The sequence below is a fragment of the Anolis carolinensis genome, chromosome 3, assembly GCF_035594765.1.
Source record: "Anolis carolinensis isolate JA03-04 chromosome 3, rAnoCar3.1.pri, whole genome shotgun sequence".
Taxonomy (NCBI): domain Eukaryota; kingdom Metazoa; phylum Chordata; class Lepidosauria; order Squamata; family Dactyloidae; genus Anolis; species Anolis carolinensis.
This window is the reverse complement of record NC_085843.1, coordinates 253,181,186-253,197,828: the sequence shown is the minus strand read 5'-3', so window position 1 is coordinate 253,197,828 and position 16,643 is coordinate 253,181,186. Positions and strand designations below refer to the sequence as shown.

General features: G+C 40.0%; 1 protein-coding gene across 3 annotated transcripts in view; it reads left to right on the top strand.

Moving 5' to 3' along the window:
* Positions 1-16,643, top strand: part of trip12 (thyroid hormone receptor interactor 12) — a 105,137-nt gene that overhangs the window by 18,089 nt on the left and 70,405 nt on the right. For all 3 annotated transcript variants that reach the window (XM_062976617.1, XM_008106225.3, XM_062976616.1), the window contains 3 exons: positions 2,728-2,874; positions 13,114-13,239; positions 15,076-15,878. In XM_062976617.1, coding sequence (XP_062832687.1) covers positions 2,777-2,874; positions 13,114-13,239; positions 15,076-15,878 — 1,027 coding nt within the window. In that variant the 5' untranslated portion in view covers positions 2,728-2,776. The remainder of the gene's footprint in view (positions 1-2,727; positions 2,875-13,113; positions 13,240-15,075; positions 15,879-16,643) is intronic.

The following is a 16,643-nucleotide window of genomic DNA, read 5'->3' as shown; positions in this document are numbered from 1 at the left end:
CCCACTTGGTCTCCTAGCAACCTCCTCAGCCCAGGGGACAGGCACAGTTAGGCCTCACTTAGGCCTCTTCCACAGATTATCAGATTTTAACTGGATTATATGGCAGTATAGACTCAAGGCCCTTCCACATAGCTATATAACCCATTTAGAATCTTATATTATCTGCTTTGAACTGGATTATCTTGACTCCACACTGCCATATAATCTACTTTAGTGTGCATATTAAACATAAAGACAACCATACAACAGACATTCAATACCACCACTACCTCAACAATTTCTCACCAACACCACCAGACAATGCCACAGCAACGCGTGGCCGGGCACAGCTAGTTAGTCTATAAGTGGAGATGTGTGGTATCCTCACTTTTAGCACTGCTTCCTAAACAGTGAGCCCTGACCCCAGATGAAGTCCTCTTATCTCAATGTTGGGGTCTCATTTTTCCCCCTCTAAACATCACTTAACGGCTGTTTAGATATTTATACGAATCTGTTGTGTAGTGTTTACAGTGGACTCTGCTGAAGATGCTTCAGCTGTACTTCATAAAAAGGACACTTAGCTTGTTTAGCAATGCTAATTTGTTACCAGTAAATGTTTGATTTTCATACCTATTTTAAACACCTATATTCCTGGGGTCACGTAAAAATTTCCAGGCAGAAAGGGGACCCTATTGGAAAAGTTTAAGAAACCCTGACTTGTAGAATTTTAAAGCAACATGTTTAAACATTATATTCTTCTTACATCTAGCAGGACATAGAGGAGTATTTTATTCCATCCAGCAGCCTTCTGTGCAGCCCCAAAATACTTGTTTCTGAAGACTTGGAGACACCCCCATGGAATGATTCAGAGTGCTTCAGATAGGAGGGGAAAAATCCCTATACTACAGATAATGATTTTTGGTCAAGAGAAGTCTAAGATGTTGAAGATCTATAAGATCTGTGCAAACGATCTCATTTATCTCTTGATTGTAACCTTCAGTTTTTAATTGTAGTCATCTTTCTAGAATGGAGCTGACAAAATCATTGGACTATTGGCAAGGTAGTCCGGGGCTTTATTCTGAGGTCATTGGCAAGGTAGTGTTGAAAACAAAAAAACCTCTCAACTATCTCATGACTTTTACTTCTGATAGAGCCCCTAAGTAACTGCTTTAAAATATTTGAAGTCATAATTTTTCTTTCAACTTTGGAGAGCTGTAAAATGCTGTTCATTGACAAATTTCAAGCCAGATGTTATGACTACCATGAGTTCTGAATAAATCATACAAAGTTTGTCTTGCAGTGCTCACCATCTTTAAATATGTCCTATTTACTACAAGATTTTTATATGATTTAGAGGAAATACTCAGGCTGCTCTAAATTTAAAGTAGGGAGTTTATTAATCGAAATGCCACAAAATGGTACTGAATTTTTAACTAGTGTTAAGGGACATCTTTTTCTGGCATGCATTTGTTAGATCTCACCTGACTAAGGTTTGCATTGGAATGCATCTTAACTCTAGGACTTGTGATTAACCAGGATTTGAAGGTACAGTAGAGTCTCACTTATCCAGCATTCGCTTATCCAACGTTCTGGATTATCCAACACATTTTTGTAGTCAATGTTTTCAATACATCGTGATATTTTGGTGCTAAATTCATAAATACAGTAATTACTACATAGCATTACTGTGTATTGAACTACTTTTTCTGTCAAATTTGTTGTATAACATGTTTTGGTGCTTAATTTGTAAAATCATAACCTAATTTGATGTTTAATAGGCTTTTCCTTAATCCCTCCTTATTATCCAACATATTCGCTTATCCAACGTTCTGCCGGCCCGTTTATGTTGGATAAGTGAGACTCTACTGTAGTTTAAAATCTTTAGTAATGCTTTTAGTTATTATTGGCTAATCTGTCTGAAGGAGAAATCCCATTTTTGAATGCATTGATGATTGACCAGGGTTATTGTATACAACACATATGTAGTTTTGGAAGCTAAAAAGGATTATCCTGTTTTTCAACCAGTTAAATATTCTAATTAATATGCATATAGCTGTCCCTCTGGACCAAAGTTGCTTTTGGAAAGCATTTGGAAAGACAATTACTGCTTTGGTTTTTACGTCAGAACTGCCAGCATGATGTTTTAAAAGATGGTTGCTTTAGTGAATAACATTATAAGAAAATAGTGCCATTGCAGGGCATTGTTGTGTTAAATAGTGAAACCTGTGTAAAAGGATAGCAATCTTTTATTGATTAAAAATAACTTGTCTCTTTTCCCCCTGCTTTCTAAGACAACTTGTATTTTCTCCATTATTGAACTCCATTCTGATCCTTTTAGAGCCATTCTACTTGAATAAATTAGGTAGATCTTAGATGATTTGTTGGCCTTTCCCCCCTTCTGTCCTAATTTTTGTAATGATAATAGCCCTATCAATTATAGAGTGTTGTGACTTTAATAGACAAGTTACTGAAAATTCTTTTGGATTGGATGAATAATGTTTAGAAGTCGTGTTTGACTTGTGCTTGTACTCTGTAAAGTATTGTGGTATTAAAGTTATTTTAATAATAGATGCAATTATGGCAAAAGAAACTAGATAGCAATTCTGTTAACTTGTGTAAAAGTAGATAATAATTTTAAGTGTTCAAGGTTGGATATAATTAGAGGAAACATCTGTCCTGTGTACATGTATGATGATATTTGCAAGGATTATGCTGTATGACTAACTGAAATACTATTTTGTCTTTCAGTGAATGGTAGTGTCTAGAAAGGGTATGTCCCTTCAGGAGAGAGGTGCCAATGTCCAACCGGCCTAATAACAGTCCAGGGGGGTCACTGCGACGTTCACAAAGGAACACTGTCGGGGCCCAACCACAAGACGACGCAGTAGGAGGAAGGTATGGCAAATTATACATAAGCATTCTGTCAGTAAGTCATCAAAATAAACATGTTACATCCTTTTTTTATACCTTCTAAAATTTATTCAGATCAGATAACTACTTTTTAAAACCAATTTATGGTCTCTGAAATATATGTACACATAAGACATGGACAAGTATGTGAATTTATTCCAGTAGTTTCAGAATGTTACTCACTTCATTGCCTTATAATTAGAGTGAAATTGTTGATAATATATAAAATGCACACTAGATATTGCAAAGTAAAAAGATTAATTAGATCTTAGTTTTCTGGACTACTAGAGGTAGTTCATTGAAACAGACTTTAGAAGATCAGGGTTGTTGAATTAAGAATCCAACTTTATTTCGTGGAAGAAATGCAATTCTTTGCCAACTCCTGCCACCAGAATCTGAAGAAAATGTGAACCCTGAGGCATAAGCTTGTATATTCCAATGTAGTTTGCCAAGGTTCCTAAGTCAGTACTGTAAAGTAAAATCTAGATATTGCAAAATATGAAGATCTGTTAGATCATAATTTGCTGGATTACTAGAAGTGATCTGTATTCTATAAACTTTCATCATTCTTGTGTTAAAAATTTTACTGTCTAATTTAGCCAAAGATAGTAAAAGTTGATACATATATCTTAAAAATATTGCATATATCTCTGGGTAATGTTTTTTTTTTCTAATATAGGATTTTCATGTCCAATTGTAATGATCAAAAATTGGATATTAATGATGAAATCCTGTAGCATAAAAATACCTAGTTGAATAAACTCTTCCCCAACATGATTTTCTAAAACACAACAAAAAATCTAAAATTGATTTTTTCCCATTAGGTTCTGAAATAATTTAAGATTTGACTAAATATCCAGTAATTATTAGTTACAATGATAAAATTACTAGATTTTTCACTAGTAGATAAAATTAGTACTTCTTATATTATATGTCATATACCTTCCATTATATTTTGGGATTGTTTGTTAAAGTGGTTAGGCTTCAGTTTTGGGAATACGTTTTAGTTTCTCAAGTAGATAAGCCTTTCTTTCTTGATATGTGTAAAATTAACTTTTTAAAGTTAAATGAAGTCAGTTTTCTGATAAAGCTACAGTTAGCGTCTTCTTGTATCTAATATATATATTTATATGTTGTTTTCAAATTAGGTAGGTGTTGGGCTGTGGCGAAGCCATTCCTATGCATAGGCTGAAGTAGAAAAAAATTCTTTCAGGTCTACAGTTCTTCACACAATGTTGAATTCCTTTGTAAAGAATTCAACAACTCTGGCTATAAAATTGTCAGGGGAAGTGTAGGTCATTGCAATGATTAAAAGTCCAGTTGTATATATAGTAATTAGTATTCCATTTGTTTCATGCTGTTATTTGTTTCGTACTGTCCATTTGGATGGCACGAAACAAAAGAGCCCATTTTCGAATGAAACAAAAGGTGAAACAAAATAGAAAGTTGTACGGTTTCTGTTTCTTTGGTTTTCGGGCCACGTGGCTTTCCTTACGTGGCCCAGGGAGTTCTTCCGCATTCATCATCATCAGAGGAGATGTTCAGGGATTTTGGCCAATCAGAGGCCAAGGAAACTGCCAGTGTATTCAATGGGGTGTTCATTCCCAAAATGCCCATTGTGGTCACGTCCTTTGCTGGTGCTCGCTTAGCTCACTCAGTCTCTCTGTCTTAGTGTGCTTGCTTGCTTGCTAGCTTGCTTGTTGCCTTGCCTTCCTTCCTTGCTTTGCTGCCAGGGGGAAGAGATTTGTTTGTATTTTATTTTTCCCCAAGCTTGGCTGATTGGCTTCTATTTTTTATTCTTTTTTTGAAGGCTAGGGTTTTTGAAGGGGTGAGGGTGGGATGGGTTTGGCTGGGAAGTACGCATGAGGCTTCGGGGGTGGGGGAAAGAAGGGGGTCTCTGTAGCTTCTATTTGCTGTACTGTAATATTTTTAAATCTTTAAATCTTATTCTTAATTTTTTGTTTAAAACCCCCCCTCCCCCCCCCCCCCCGGGTATTATTGGTTTTTTCCCCCAAAAACAAATATTTTTCAAAGGAAAGAAATTGTTGGGCTTCTGCCTTATGTGTTTAGAAAACTTTTTAATAGTTGGTGAGCTACAAGGGACCATATGCCCTCATGTATGGTGATTTTCACCCCTCTAGCCCTAAAACTGAGGGGAGGGTGAGCCTTTGAAGCCTTCCCATTACCACCAATGGTCTGAAATTTTTTTCCCGAACATGAGACAAAAATCCCATTTGGATAGGGTCCCATTTTCGTAAGTGGAAAACGAAAACAGAGTGGAACGAATGAAACAAAACAAAACGGATAGCGATTTCATACAAATGCACATCACAAATAGTAATGTGCATAGTTCTTTATATTATTTCTTTAGTCTTCTATGCACAAGAGTGGGAAAACTGAGTTGCATGTTTAGTCTCAGAAAGCTGTACAAAGTGACTTTTTCTCAAAATGTAGATTAGCAGTAAGTGCAGTGTTTCTAGTGGCTGAGTGTTTACCAAAGACAGGAGTTCTGTGGATTGCTCATAGTTTTTTTAGATAAGAGTGATAGCCTGAGCATCTTACACGTACTGCAAGATGTTCAACTTGGCATTTGTTGGACATAGTTAACTTGTAGGAAATTAACATTTAGGTTTGTGCTTAGATGGACAATAGCTTAACAAGAAAATTGTAGGTCTATTAGATATACGGTAATACAGTCTGCAATAAATTGGCAGGCCCATTGTTTTTAGTGTTTGATTTAATACAGATGTTTGAATATGTCCTGAGCACAAATTCAGATTATGATTATGTTAGTTGGGATGTTTGTAAAATAATACAGCCTCTTTGTAGGTAGATGACTTATTTACTTCTTTCATGTCACTTTGAATCTCCCGAGGTTCAGTATTGTTTTTTAAAGCATATTTCATTCTAGAATAAGCTAATAACAGCTAATTTTGGCAGAACTGAATTGTGTTTTATGTAATACTATCTGTGCCCGGCCACGCATTGCTGTGGCGAAGTATGGTGGTATGGGAAATAAAGTATTGAGGAATTGGTGATAGTTAAGGTAAAGGGTAAAGATGTGGAGTCCAGATAATTCAGTTAAAGCAGATAATATAAGATTATATGGGTTATATAGCTGTGTAGAAAGGCCTTGAGTCTACACTGCCATCTAATCCAGTTAAAATCTGATAATCTGTATTTTATAGGCAGTGTGGAAGAGGCCTAAGTGAAGCCTAACTCTGCCTGTCACCTGGGTGAGTGGGTTGCTAAGAGACCAAGTGGGTGGAGCTTAGCCTTCTAACTGGCAGCAATTGGATAAAAACAATTATTCCTCTCCCTCTAATTAGGACTTTATTTTTCTTTTCTTTTTGTTGTATCAACCTAGAGGCTTGGATGATGGGTTGTGTTGTCAATTTTCGAGGTTGTAGGGTGTCCTGCTCACTTCAAAGGATCAGTCTGAACGCAGATTAGAGATGGCTGCTCTCAAATCCAATCTTTATTGAAGAACACATGACTTTGGAAAAGTCAGGAATGACCCAATGTTTACATACAACTATTTTTATAACTTTTGATGCTACGTAACACCACACGTAAATATCATCATCAAGTCCCACCCCCAATATCACATTACTACCATTTTCACACACTAGACCAATTATAATTGTTTATACTTTCGGCCCCAAGTTCCCAGGCATATTCTATCTTCTTCTGCCAGGTGCTCCTGGGATTGTTTATGTTATGACTCCCAGTTACAGGGCTGAATTACCAAAGCCCTGTAACTGGGTTCCATGACATGGTGCCCTCCTTTTCTTCGTCCTCCTCTTCGGTTCTTCTTTCATCACAAGCCTGAAACAAAACAATAATTCTATGTGTCCATTTTGTCCAAAGTTCCCATATATTTTTTCAGTAAGCTACGATGGAATACAGGGTGTATTTTCCCTAAACTTTTTGGCAATGCCAACTGGAAAGTCACCTCGTTGATAACACCCTGTATTCTAAATGGTCCAATATATTTAGGGCCCAATTTTTTCGAAGGTAGCCCCAGTTTGATGTTTTGGGTACTTAGCCACACTAAATCTCCTTTCTCCAATTTATCACCTTCCACCCTCTTTCTGTCTGCGAATACTTTATACTTTTTATGTGCTTCTTTTAAGGATGCAGTCACTTGACTCCAGCATTCCATCATTTGCGCTTTCCATTTCCCTGCTTCTGTTCCCTCATTCTCTGTCCATCTCGGCAGCTGGGGCAGAGGCTGTATTTCATACCCGTAAACTACTTCAAAGGGGGTTTTATTTGTTGCTGAATGTATAGTCGAATTAAAAGCTAGTTCTGCAAAAGCCAACCACCGAGACCAGTCATTTTGTCTCATGTTAGAGTACATTCGAAGGAACTGCCCAAGTGTCTGCTGAGTACGTTCTACCGCCCCATTTGTCATGGGGTGAAAAGCAGAACTTAAACTCCTTTCTGCTCCTAGCATTTCCAGGAATTTTTCCCAAAATTTTGCTGTGAATTGTACTCCTCTGTCACTGACCACTCTACTGGGACATCCATGCAGTTTGTAAATGTGGTTTATGTACAATTCAGCTAGTTTCTCGGCTGATGGTAGTTTCGTCAGTGCTATAAAGTGGGCCTGTTTAGAAAACAGGTCCAATACTGTCCAAATATAACGATGTCCTTTGCTAACCGGTAGTTCCCCCACAAAGTCCATAGCTACACATTCCCAAGGTCTGGTAGGTTCTGCTACTGTTTGTAATAATCCCATTGGCTTCCCTCCTCTCGATTTATTTCTGGCACAATCATCACATTGAACAACATAATTTTTTATGTCCTTCCTCATCCCTGGCCACCAGCAATGTTTTGCTATTGCTTTTGTTGTTTTTGTAATTCCTGTATGACCAGCGCTCTGGTTGTTGTGAAAACGATGTAAAATCTTGATCCTTAATGTTGCTGGGATATACAGTTTCTTGTTCACAAACCAAAATCCCCCCTTCTGCTCCCCCTGTTCTGCATTGGATGCGATCCACTGGTCTCCTTCATAAGACTGTTTCAGCTCGTTTCCCCAATTATCTTTTCCGTCGAGTTCAACCATAGCAGTGTTCTCCTTTTGGGTTTGTGCTCTTGTTCTGACAGCTAAACCCCATTGTTTGTCAGAGAATATTGTTCCCTCTTTTGCTGTGGGTATTCCTTCGTGTTGAGGCATGCATGAAAGAGCATCTGCCAAGACATTCTGCTTCCCCTGAAAAAACTTTAATTGGAAATCGAACCTGCTGAAGTATTGTGCCCATCTAATCTGTTTGGGGGACAATTTTCGAGGGGACTTTAAATACTGGAGGTTCTTATGGTCAGACCAAATTTCAAATGGGATTCCGCTTCCTTCGAGAAAGTGTCGCCAGCATTCTAAGGCTTTTAATATGGCTAGTGCCTCTTTTTCCCATATCGGCCAACATTTTTCAGTTTCGCTGAACTTCCGGGACAAATATCCACAGGGTTTTAAGTTCCCATTTTGATCCTTTTGCAATAGTACTGCCCCATACGCACAGTCTGAGGCATCGCAATGGATTATGAAAGGGCTCCTGATATCGGGGTGTTTTAGAATGGGTCCTTCTGTGAAGCATTCTTTTAGGGTTTCAAATGCCTTTTGGCATTCTGGCGTCCAACTTAGTTTGGCGCCAGGAGCTTTTACTTTTGCTGTCTCTCCTTTCCCTTTTGTTTTTAAAAGTTCAGTAAGGGGTGCAGTTATTTGCGCGAAGCCTTTTATGAAGGATCTATAAAAATTTGCAAACCCCAGAAACGATTGCAATTGCCTCCTTGTTTGAGGCACTCCCCATTCTTTTACATCTGATACTTTAGCTGGATCCATAGCTAACCCTTCTGGAGATATCCGATACCCCAGAAAGTCAATTTGAGTTTTATTAAATTCACATTTGGACAGTTTTGCGTACAGCTTTGCTTCTCTTAGTCTCTGCAAAACTTCCCGGACCAATTTCACGTGCTTTTCCTTATCTTCAGTCACAATCAAGATATCATCAAGAAATATGAATACCCCTCTGTACAACAATGGGTGCAGTATTTCATTTATAAGCTGCATAAAGCACCCGCCTCCATTTTTTAAACCGAAAGGTAAAATTTTATATTCAAAATGGCCGAATGCGCAGGAAAATGCAGTTTTCCAAGTATCTTCCGGTTTGATCCTTAATTTATGATATGCTTCAATTAAATCAAGTTTAGTAAATATGCTCCCTTTTTTCAATACGGTAATTAAATCCTTTACTAAAGGCATAGGGTATTTATTGTCCTTAGTAATTGCATTTAAATTTCGATAATCAATGCACAATCTTAGGGAGTTGTCTTTCTTTCTCCTGAATAACACTGGGGCCCCGAGAGGAGAATTGGATGGCTTAATGAAGCCCCGCGCCAGGTTTTTATCAATGTATTTCCTCAATTCCTCCTTCTCCTGCACAGACATGGGATACACTTTTGGTTTTGGTAAGTTTGCTCCGGGGGTTATTTCAATTTCTACTTCTATATTCCTTTTGGGAGGTAATTTACTTGCCTCTTTCTGATTGAACACATCCACAAAGTCTCTGTATTCAGGTGGCAATAGCAGTGGGTCTATTTCACCTTCTTCATCTCCCTCGTCCTCCTCTTCTGCAATCTTGCTTATCTCCCATTGCGTCTGCTGTTCTTTAAATGCTAGGCTCTTTCCTCTCCAATCTACTTCGGGATTTGCCTGTTCGAGCCATGGTATCCCTAATATTACGTGGTATGTGGCAATAGGGGCTATCACAAAGGATATTCTTCCTTCCCATTTGCCTATTTTACATGGGACCTCCCGTATTTCCTTTGTAGATACTTCCCCAGTAGCCACTGATCCGTCTAGCTGCGAAAACGCAATTGGGGAGTCAAGCGCCATCTGCTGGCATTTCAACACTCCTGCTAACTCTGGAGTTATAATATTCCTGGAACAACCACAATCCACAAATGCCTTGCAGGTGGCCCGATTCTCTAGCCCCGATAGGCAGATTGGCACTACTATCATGCGTTTGTCCCGACTCACCAATTTTTCTGGAGATTCTGGGGCTTGCACCTCCTCCTCCGCACGCCTCCCGGTTGCTGGCTTGGGCTTTGAGGGTTTTGGCGGCTCCCCCTTCCGTGCCCAGCATTCTGCTGCTCGATGGCCCGTCTTCCCACATACAAAGCATCCCGGTTTAGGTTTGTTGTCGTCTCCTCTGGAGGGAATCCCCGGCCTCCCTCCGGGTCTTTCCTGCTTCCTCGTTTCTCCTCGACCTCTCGCCACCGGTCTTTGCTGGCCGCCGCTGCTCCTGAAGCGCTTTACTTGGGCCAGGGTGGATTCAACGCGCCCCGCTAGTTGAATCCATCCCTGGAGCGTTTCGGGGTCATCTCTGTGCGCTGCCCAGCTGAAAATCTCGGGGCGTAGTCCCTCTTTAAATAATTCCACTTTGGTCACTTCAGACTACTCTGGTACCCTTTCCGCGAGGTGGAGGAATTCTTCTGCGTACTCGGGCACCGTTTTGTCCCTCTGCTTTATTCCTCTAAGCTGGTCTCGAGCTCTCAATTGCTCTAGCCGGTCTCTGAACCGGTTTTCCAGTGCGGCGAGGAAGCGGGGCACTGACCTCAGGCATGGGTCCTGTCTGGCATGTAGTTGCACATACCAGCTGGCCGCTCCTCTCTTTAGTGTGTTGCCGATGGCCCGAACCCTGCTTGCTTCGGAGGGGAATGTGTGTGCATTGTCTTCCATGTATCCCCTGATGCTAATTAGAAAAAAGTTCAGTTCGGCTGATTCCCCTCCGTATTCTAGCTTGAGATCTTCCCTTCTTGGCATCCATTCAGCGGCCCGTTGATGCTGTCTGGGAGGCATGGGGAAGGGTTGCATCGGGTTTCCTTGGATCACGCCGCGCCCCACTCCGGTGGTCATTCTGCGCGGCTCCCGAAATCCTGCCGCCGCTGTCGGCCCTTCCCCCCATCCGCATACTGGCCTCGCTGTAGCCCCCGCATCTCGCCTTTCCCCGTCGTACGGCACATCCTCCTCCTCTTCCTGGATCTCCTGCTCCTCTCCGCCTTCGTCAGCTAATCCACTGGACCCGATCCCTGGCCCCAGTGGTCTTTCTACTCCGACGCCCATTCGGGGGGTTGGGAGCTCTGTTGGGGTTGGCGGCCTCAGAGTTCCCAGAGCTTGCTGGCGCTCCACTTCGCGCGCCATTCTGTCCCGGAACTCCAGCTCTTGCCAATATTCCTCGTCTCCCTCGTCCCTTGCCGCCGCGGGACTCTGCGTTGAAGCTCGCTGTCCCCTCTGGCTCCAATCGCCTCCTTTGCTTGGCTCTCTCTCGGCGCCATATCGGATGTGCTCTTTTTGGAGATTCTCTTCCAATATTGGCACTATTCTCCCCACGGTATCCGACAGCCTGGATAAATGAGTTTCCAGGATGGATAACCGCTGGGCCACGGTCTCCGGCATGCTTCCTCCAGATCCCCAACTGGTTTCTGCCGCCGCCGGAACGCCTCTTCCCCCTCTGGGAATCCTCTGGGTCACGCCGTCCGGCTTGGGGTACCCCGTAGAGGAAGCTATGGCTTGCAATGTCTCTTCTGCCAACGGCAGAGCTCCCAGCGGAGGCCCCTTTGCTCCGTCATGGCTTTGATCTCCTTCCCTGCTCATTATCACTTCACTGCAAATTTGCAGGAGGGTGAGAACTGGTTTCCTGACTTAATTGTCCTGCTCACTTCAAAGGATCAGTCTGAACGCAGATTAGAGATGGCTGCTCTCAAATCCAATCTTTATTGAAGAACACATGACTTTGGAAAAGTCAGGAATGACCCAATGTTTACATACAACTATTTTTATAACTTTTGATGCTACGTAACACCACACGTAAATATCATCATCAAGTCCCACCCCCAATATCACATTACTACCATTTTCACACACTAGACCAATTATAATTGTTTATACTTTCGGCCCCAAGTTCCCAGGCATATTCTATCTTCTTCTGCCAGGTGCTCCTGGGATTGTTTATGTTATGACTCCCAGTTACAGGGCTGAATTACCAAAGCCCTGTAACTGGGTTCCATGACAGTAGGGTGTTTAGTTTTGTTGTTTTGGCGGTCTCCAGGATTCCATCACTCTTTTATATATATAGATGTTGGAATGAATTAAGAATGCAATGAATACATAAATAACAGTACAGAAGAAGTCATCGTTTTCCATTTCAAGGAAGTACTCAGTATTGTGTTTTGGTCTCTGATAATGCAAACTATGTTGTTCATGTTGAAGTCCTTTGAGCACTCGTATATTCTAATAAATTTATGGTCTAAAAAGCTTAAGTTTCAATCGTAGTAAAACTGTTATCTGCATCTAGTGAGAGACTCCCCCTCATATTGACAGCCTTCATGGAAAATCACATGTTGCCAAAACATTGTACTAGATAGATCTGGGTATCCTCTTTACACAGAGTCAAAGAGAACAAACCTGACTGATTCATCGTAGTTATTACATCAACTTTCCTTGCTTGCTCTTTCAGAGATACTGCTAGGAAATACTAAGAATAAATAGAATGATTTTAAGATTATAATCTTAGGATTCCCAGTACGATATTACACAGATTACTATGACTTGTCCATGTAGACAGTTTTCCTTACTATATTTTAAATTGTGAACATCAGAGCTTGATGCTGTCCTTTTGAGACAGCTGTTTGCTTCTCTCGTCATGTGAAGGAAAAATAAAAACAGGAAATGGATTGGAAATTGTTTCCCATTTCAACTTCTTTAAAAAGTATGACTAGATTCACTTCCTGGAAGCTGAAAGTTGGCCTCTGGAATTTTTACAATTATTACCTCTGTACTACACCGATGCAGCTTAACAATGGTTAAGTAACAAAAGGATAAAGCAAGAAGATAGGCATTTTACTGTTAAATAGTTGAGTGGGTGTGGCTCTAAATAGTTGAATGGGTGTTGCTTTAAGGAAGAATTCTCTTTAATGTTAAAGATTTGAAGTGTTGGGTAATCAGGAATTTAATTTTTTAATGCTCTTGATGTATAATGTCAGGAGAGGGAGCTGGCATCTTGCATACCTAGCAAACATTTTTGTCCCTAAACTATTTTTGTAGGCTTGGGGATGAACCCTGGATGTATGATAAATCAAGCATGTAAATACTCTTGTATGTATGTATTCTGGTTGTGTCTCATTTTTCCTAATAACTTCCTGTTTTTAACTTTCTGCTGACAGGTCACATTTAGGGCAGGCAAAACATAAGGCTCAAAGCCCTTCTGAAAGTCGAAAATCCATATCAAAGGCACCCAAAGTGCAGTCCAATACTACTTCTGAACAGCCCAAAGGACACTTTTCTAAAAGGTAATAGTTTTGTGCTCATGAATTCACAAATGTAGCTTCACCTATGTATGCTGCAGTTTACATATGTAATTATTAGAAAATGCTTTAGTACTACTTAGCCATGTTTGCCTTAAACCACCAAATTCTTTTTTAACGTATTTGTTGAATCCAATTTCAGATACTCCAATTGCAAGCATTAGTGTATCATGGTAGAACTTGTTTTCAATATACTTGCCACCCCACTCTAAACATTAGCAAAATTATTGTTAGATTTTATTTATGGTGCATCAGCCCCGAAATTCCAGTTTGTAGGGTTGATTGACTGAATCATGTTCTGCTTATATACTGCACAGAAGAACCATTTTTTTGTTTATTAGTAGCAGTTACATCTGATCTTTAGTGAACTTTTAGCTTATGGTTTTTCTTCAAAATGTATCCTCATAAGAGCCCTGTGAGGTATCTTAAATCAGGAGAGAGTCTGACCTTGCCTCACCCAGCACTTAGTGGGGGTTAGAACTTGGATCTCTCAAATCCAGTTAAGGATTCTAACCGGTTCCCAAGTCAAGCCGTTATCAGAATGCCCTTAGCAATAGTTTTGTTTCATGATCTTAAAATCAATTCTTTTATGCCACTGAAACAACACTCAGTGAGATCTGTTTACTGAGCATTTTATAGCACCTTTGATTTGGGACAAGAATAATAACAATAATAATTTTATTCTTATAGCCCGTCCCATCTCCCCGAAAGTACTTGGGGCAGCTTACGGTACATGGGGAACAAGCCCAGTAATACAGCGATAAAATACAACAACAATAGGATACATCCAATTACAATGAATTAATACATAAAACATATAAAAATCATAAAAGCATAAACTCAACAACAACTGATAACCAATAACCAATAGCCGGACGCAATGGATGTTTTATCCTCACAGTGCTTTTCAGTGTGGAAGGATGACATGATTCAAGCCGAAGTGTTATAGGCGTCAGAGATACATTTTTTTTTTATCTCTAGCTGGCAAAAAACATGCTCATTTCTATACCTCCACTCTAGTTGGCTTACATTCTCTCAAAAGTTTTCTTAAGAGTTCAACTTGGGTAGAACATTGTTTCTATGACATGGAAGGAAACCTGGTAGCCTCTAGATGTCTTTGATTGCAACTGTCATAATCCCTGATTATTAGCCATACTGATTGGGACTGGTAGGCGTTGTAGTCCAAAACATCTGGAGGTAATCAGCTTGTATTCCGAAGCACCTACTTTTACTATAATTCTAATTTCTATCCAGGAGCAATGTTCCCCAACTATATTCCAGTTTTAGTAATACCTTTTCAATGAATTTTTTTGAAATGTCATACAGTTGGTCATTTTTTAAACATTTTTCAGTATGTCTGAAGACTGGGCATGTTAATAATACAAACCTTTTTAAAATGCATTATTATTCAAGAAATAAACAATAAAACACACCAAGGAGCTGTTTAGATCTATAAAGCTGCACAATTGCATACTATCCACTACAATTGTCTATTAAAAAACAAGATAAAATTCACCAATCCTGCCAAAAAGAAAGACACATAAAACAGAACAAAAATATATACAAACTTGCCACACTCTATCTGATGGTTAGTATCCATTATTGGCCTATGCCCTGAGTAATTCAAGCTTTTCTAAACCTCTATCATAACTGCTTAAAATCTGACTTGAAACTTTATTGTGAAAGAATGTAATTATAATAGAAAAATAGTATTTACCTCCTTTTTTTAAAAAAATAATTAGTATTAGTGTGTGTATGTTCTGTGTTTTTGTTGTTTTTATTGCTTAGTGGTAACAACTGCAATTCTTTTTGCATTCTCAGAGGCTGTAGCTCATCTGCTATTATAATTCCACAACAAGAGGCTCTGGAAACAGAAAGTACTTTGGAGCGACAAAAACCAGGGCAGGTGGCTAAAAAAGACAATCCTCGAGGAGTGAAACGCAGTGCTAGCCCAGATTACAACCAGACAAATTCTCCTAGCCCTGCCAAAAAAACCAAAGCACTTCAGCACGCTGATTCTTCCTCAGACTTGGAAAGAAACAAGCCACAGACAAAGTCTAAGAAAAGACACTTGCATCAAGAGCAAGAATCAAAATCTTCACAATTGCCATCAACAAGCAAAGCCCATACCAGAAAGGGTGGAGCTACCGGTAGCTCCCGAAGTCAGAAACGGAAAAAGACAGAGACCTCCTCCATTGTAAAGAGTCGTCCAGAATCGGCAGGCAGCGAAGAGAGACCAGCAAAAGTCACCAAGCTGGCTTCAAAATCAGCGAGCTCAGCCAAAGCTGGGTGTAGCACCATCACAGATTCCTCCTCTTCAGCCTCTACATCCTCTTCTTCTTCTGTTGTTGCTTCTGCTTCATCTGGTGTTCCTCAGGGTGCCAGAGTGAAACAGGGAAAAGACCAGAGCAAGGCCCGGCGTTCCAGATCTGCATCCAGTCCCAGCCCACGGAGGAGTAGCAGGGATAAAGAACAGAATAAAATAGGTGGCTCTTCAAAGTTTGATTGGGCTGCTCGTTTTAGCCCTAAGGTTACTTTGCCTAAAACAAAACTGTCTCTACCAGGATCTTCTAAGCCGGAGGCGTCAAAACCCGGGCCTTCAGGATTACAGGCCAAACTAGCAAGTAAGTTTCTGAAAATGTTTACTTGTGTAAGAAAATAAAATTCTTTTAATTTTCCTGTTGAGATTTTCCTGCTGCTTGCAGGGGGTTGGACTGGATGGCCCATGAGGTCTCTTCCAACTCTACAATTCTAATATACCAAATCAGTAGGATCTGTATGAATCAGCATGAAATGTAATCTCTTGGCAATAATCACTAGTAGGCATTAGTTGGGACAGTTAGCATAGTCAAGGAAAAATGTATTTCTACTTTAGCCACAGGTGGAAGGTTGTGTTTTGAATGCTTTCCTCTGGTGTGTGTGTGTATGTGTATGTATGTACATTCATTGTTAATGGAGAGCATTTGATCTGATCTTCTCTTTGAACTACTAGCTTTCTGAATGTAGCAAAGTTTTATATAAACCACTTGGTTTTTCTATTATTAGTCAAAGTATGATAAGATTATGTATTATATAGTTAAAAGTAGAAGGGACTGGTCCTTTAAATATTGTTGGATTACAACATCTGTCAGCAGTGAGCAATGATTGGAACTGCAGGTGAATAGCACCTGGCTTTCTACATTTTCACCATTGTAATTTAAATATTTGGATGTTCTTTATAATATGGACTGCAAACAATGTACCATTTTATTCACTGGTATTACAGAACCACCATTGTTCATTCCCTATTGCATAATGGGATGATAAGTGGTTACATTGGCAGATAAACAGTGAGTTCAGCAGAAGAGTGGTGTAGCTTGGTGCTACTCAAAGTAGTGGTCCATGGCCTA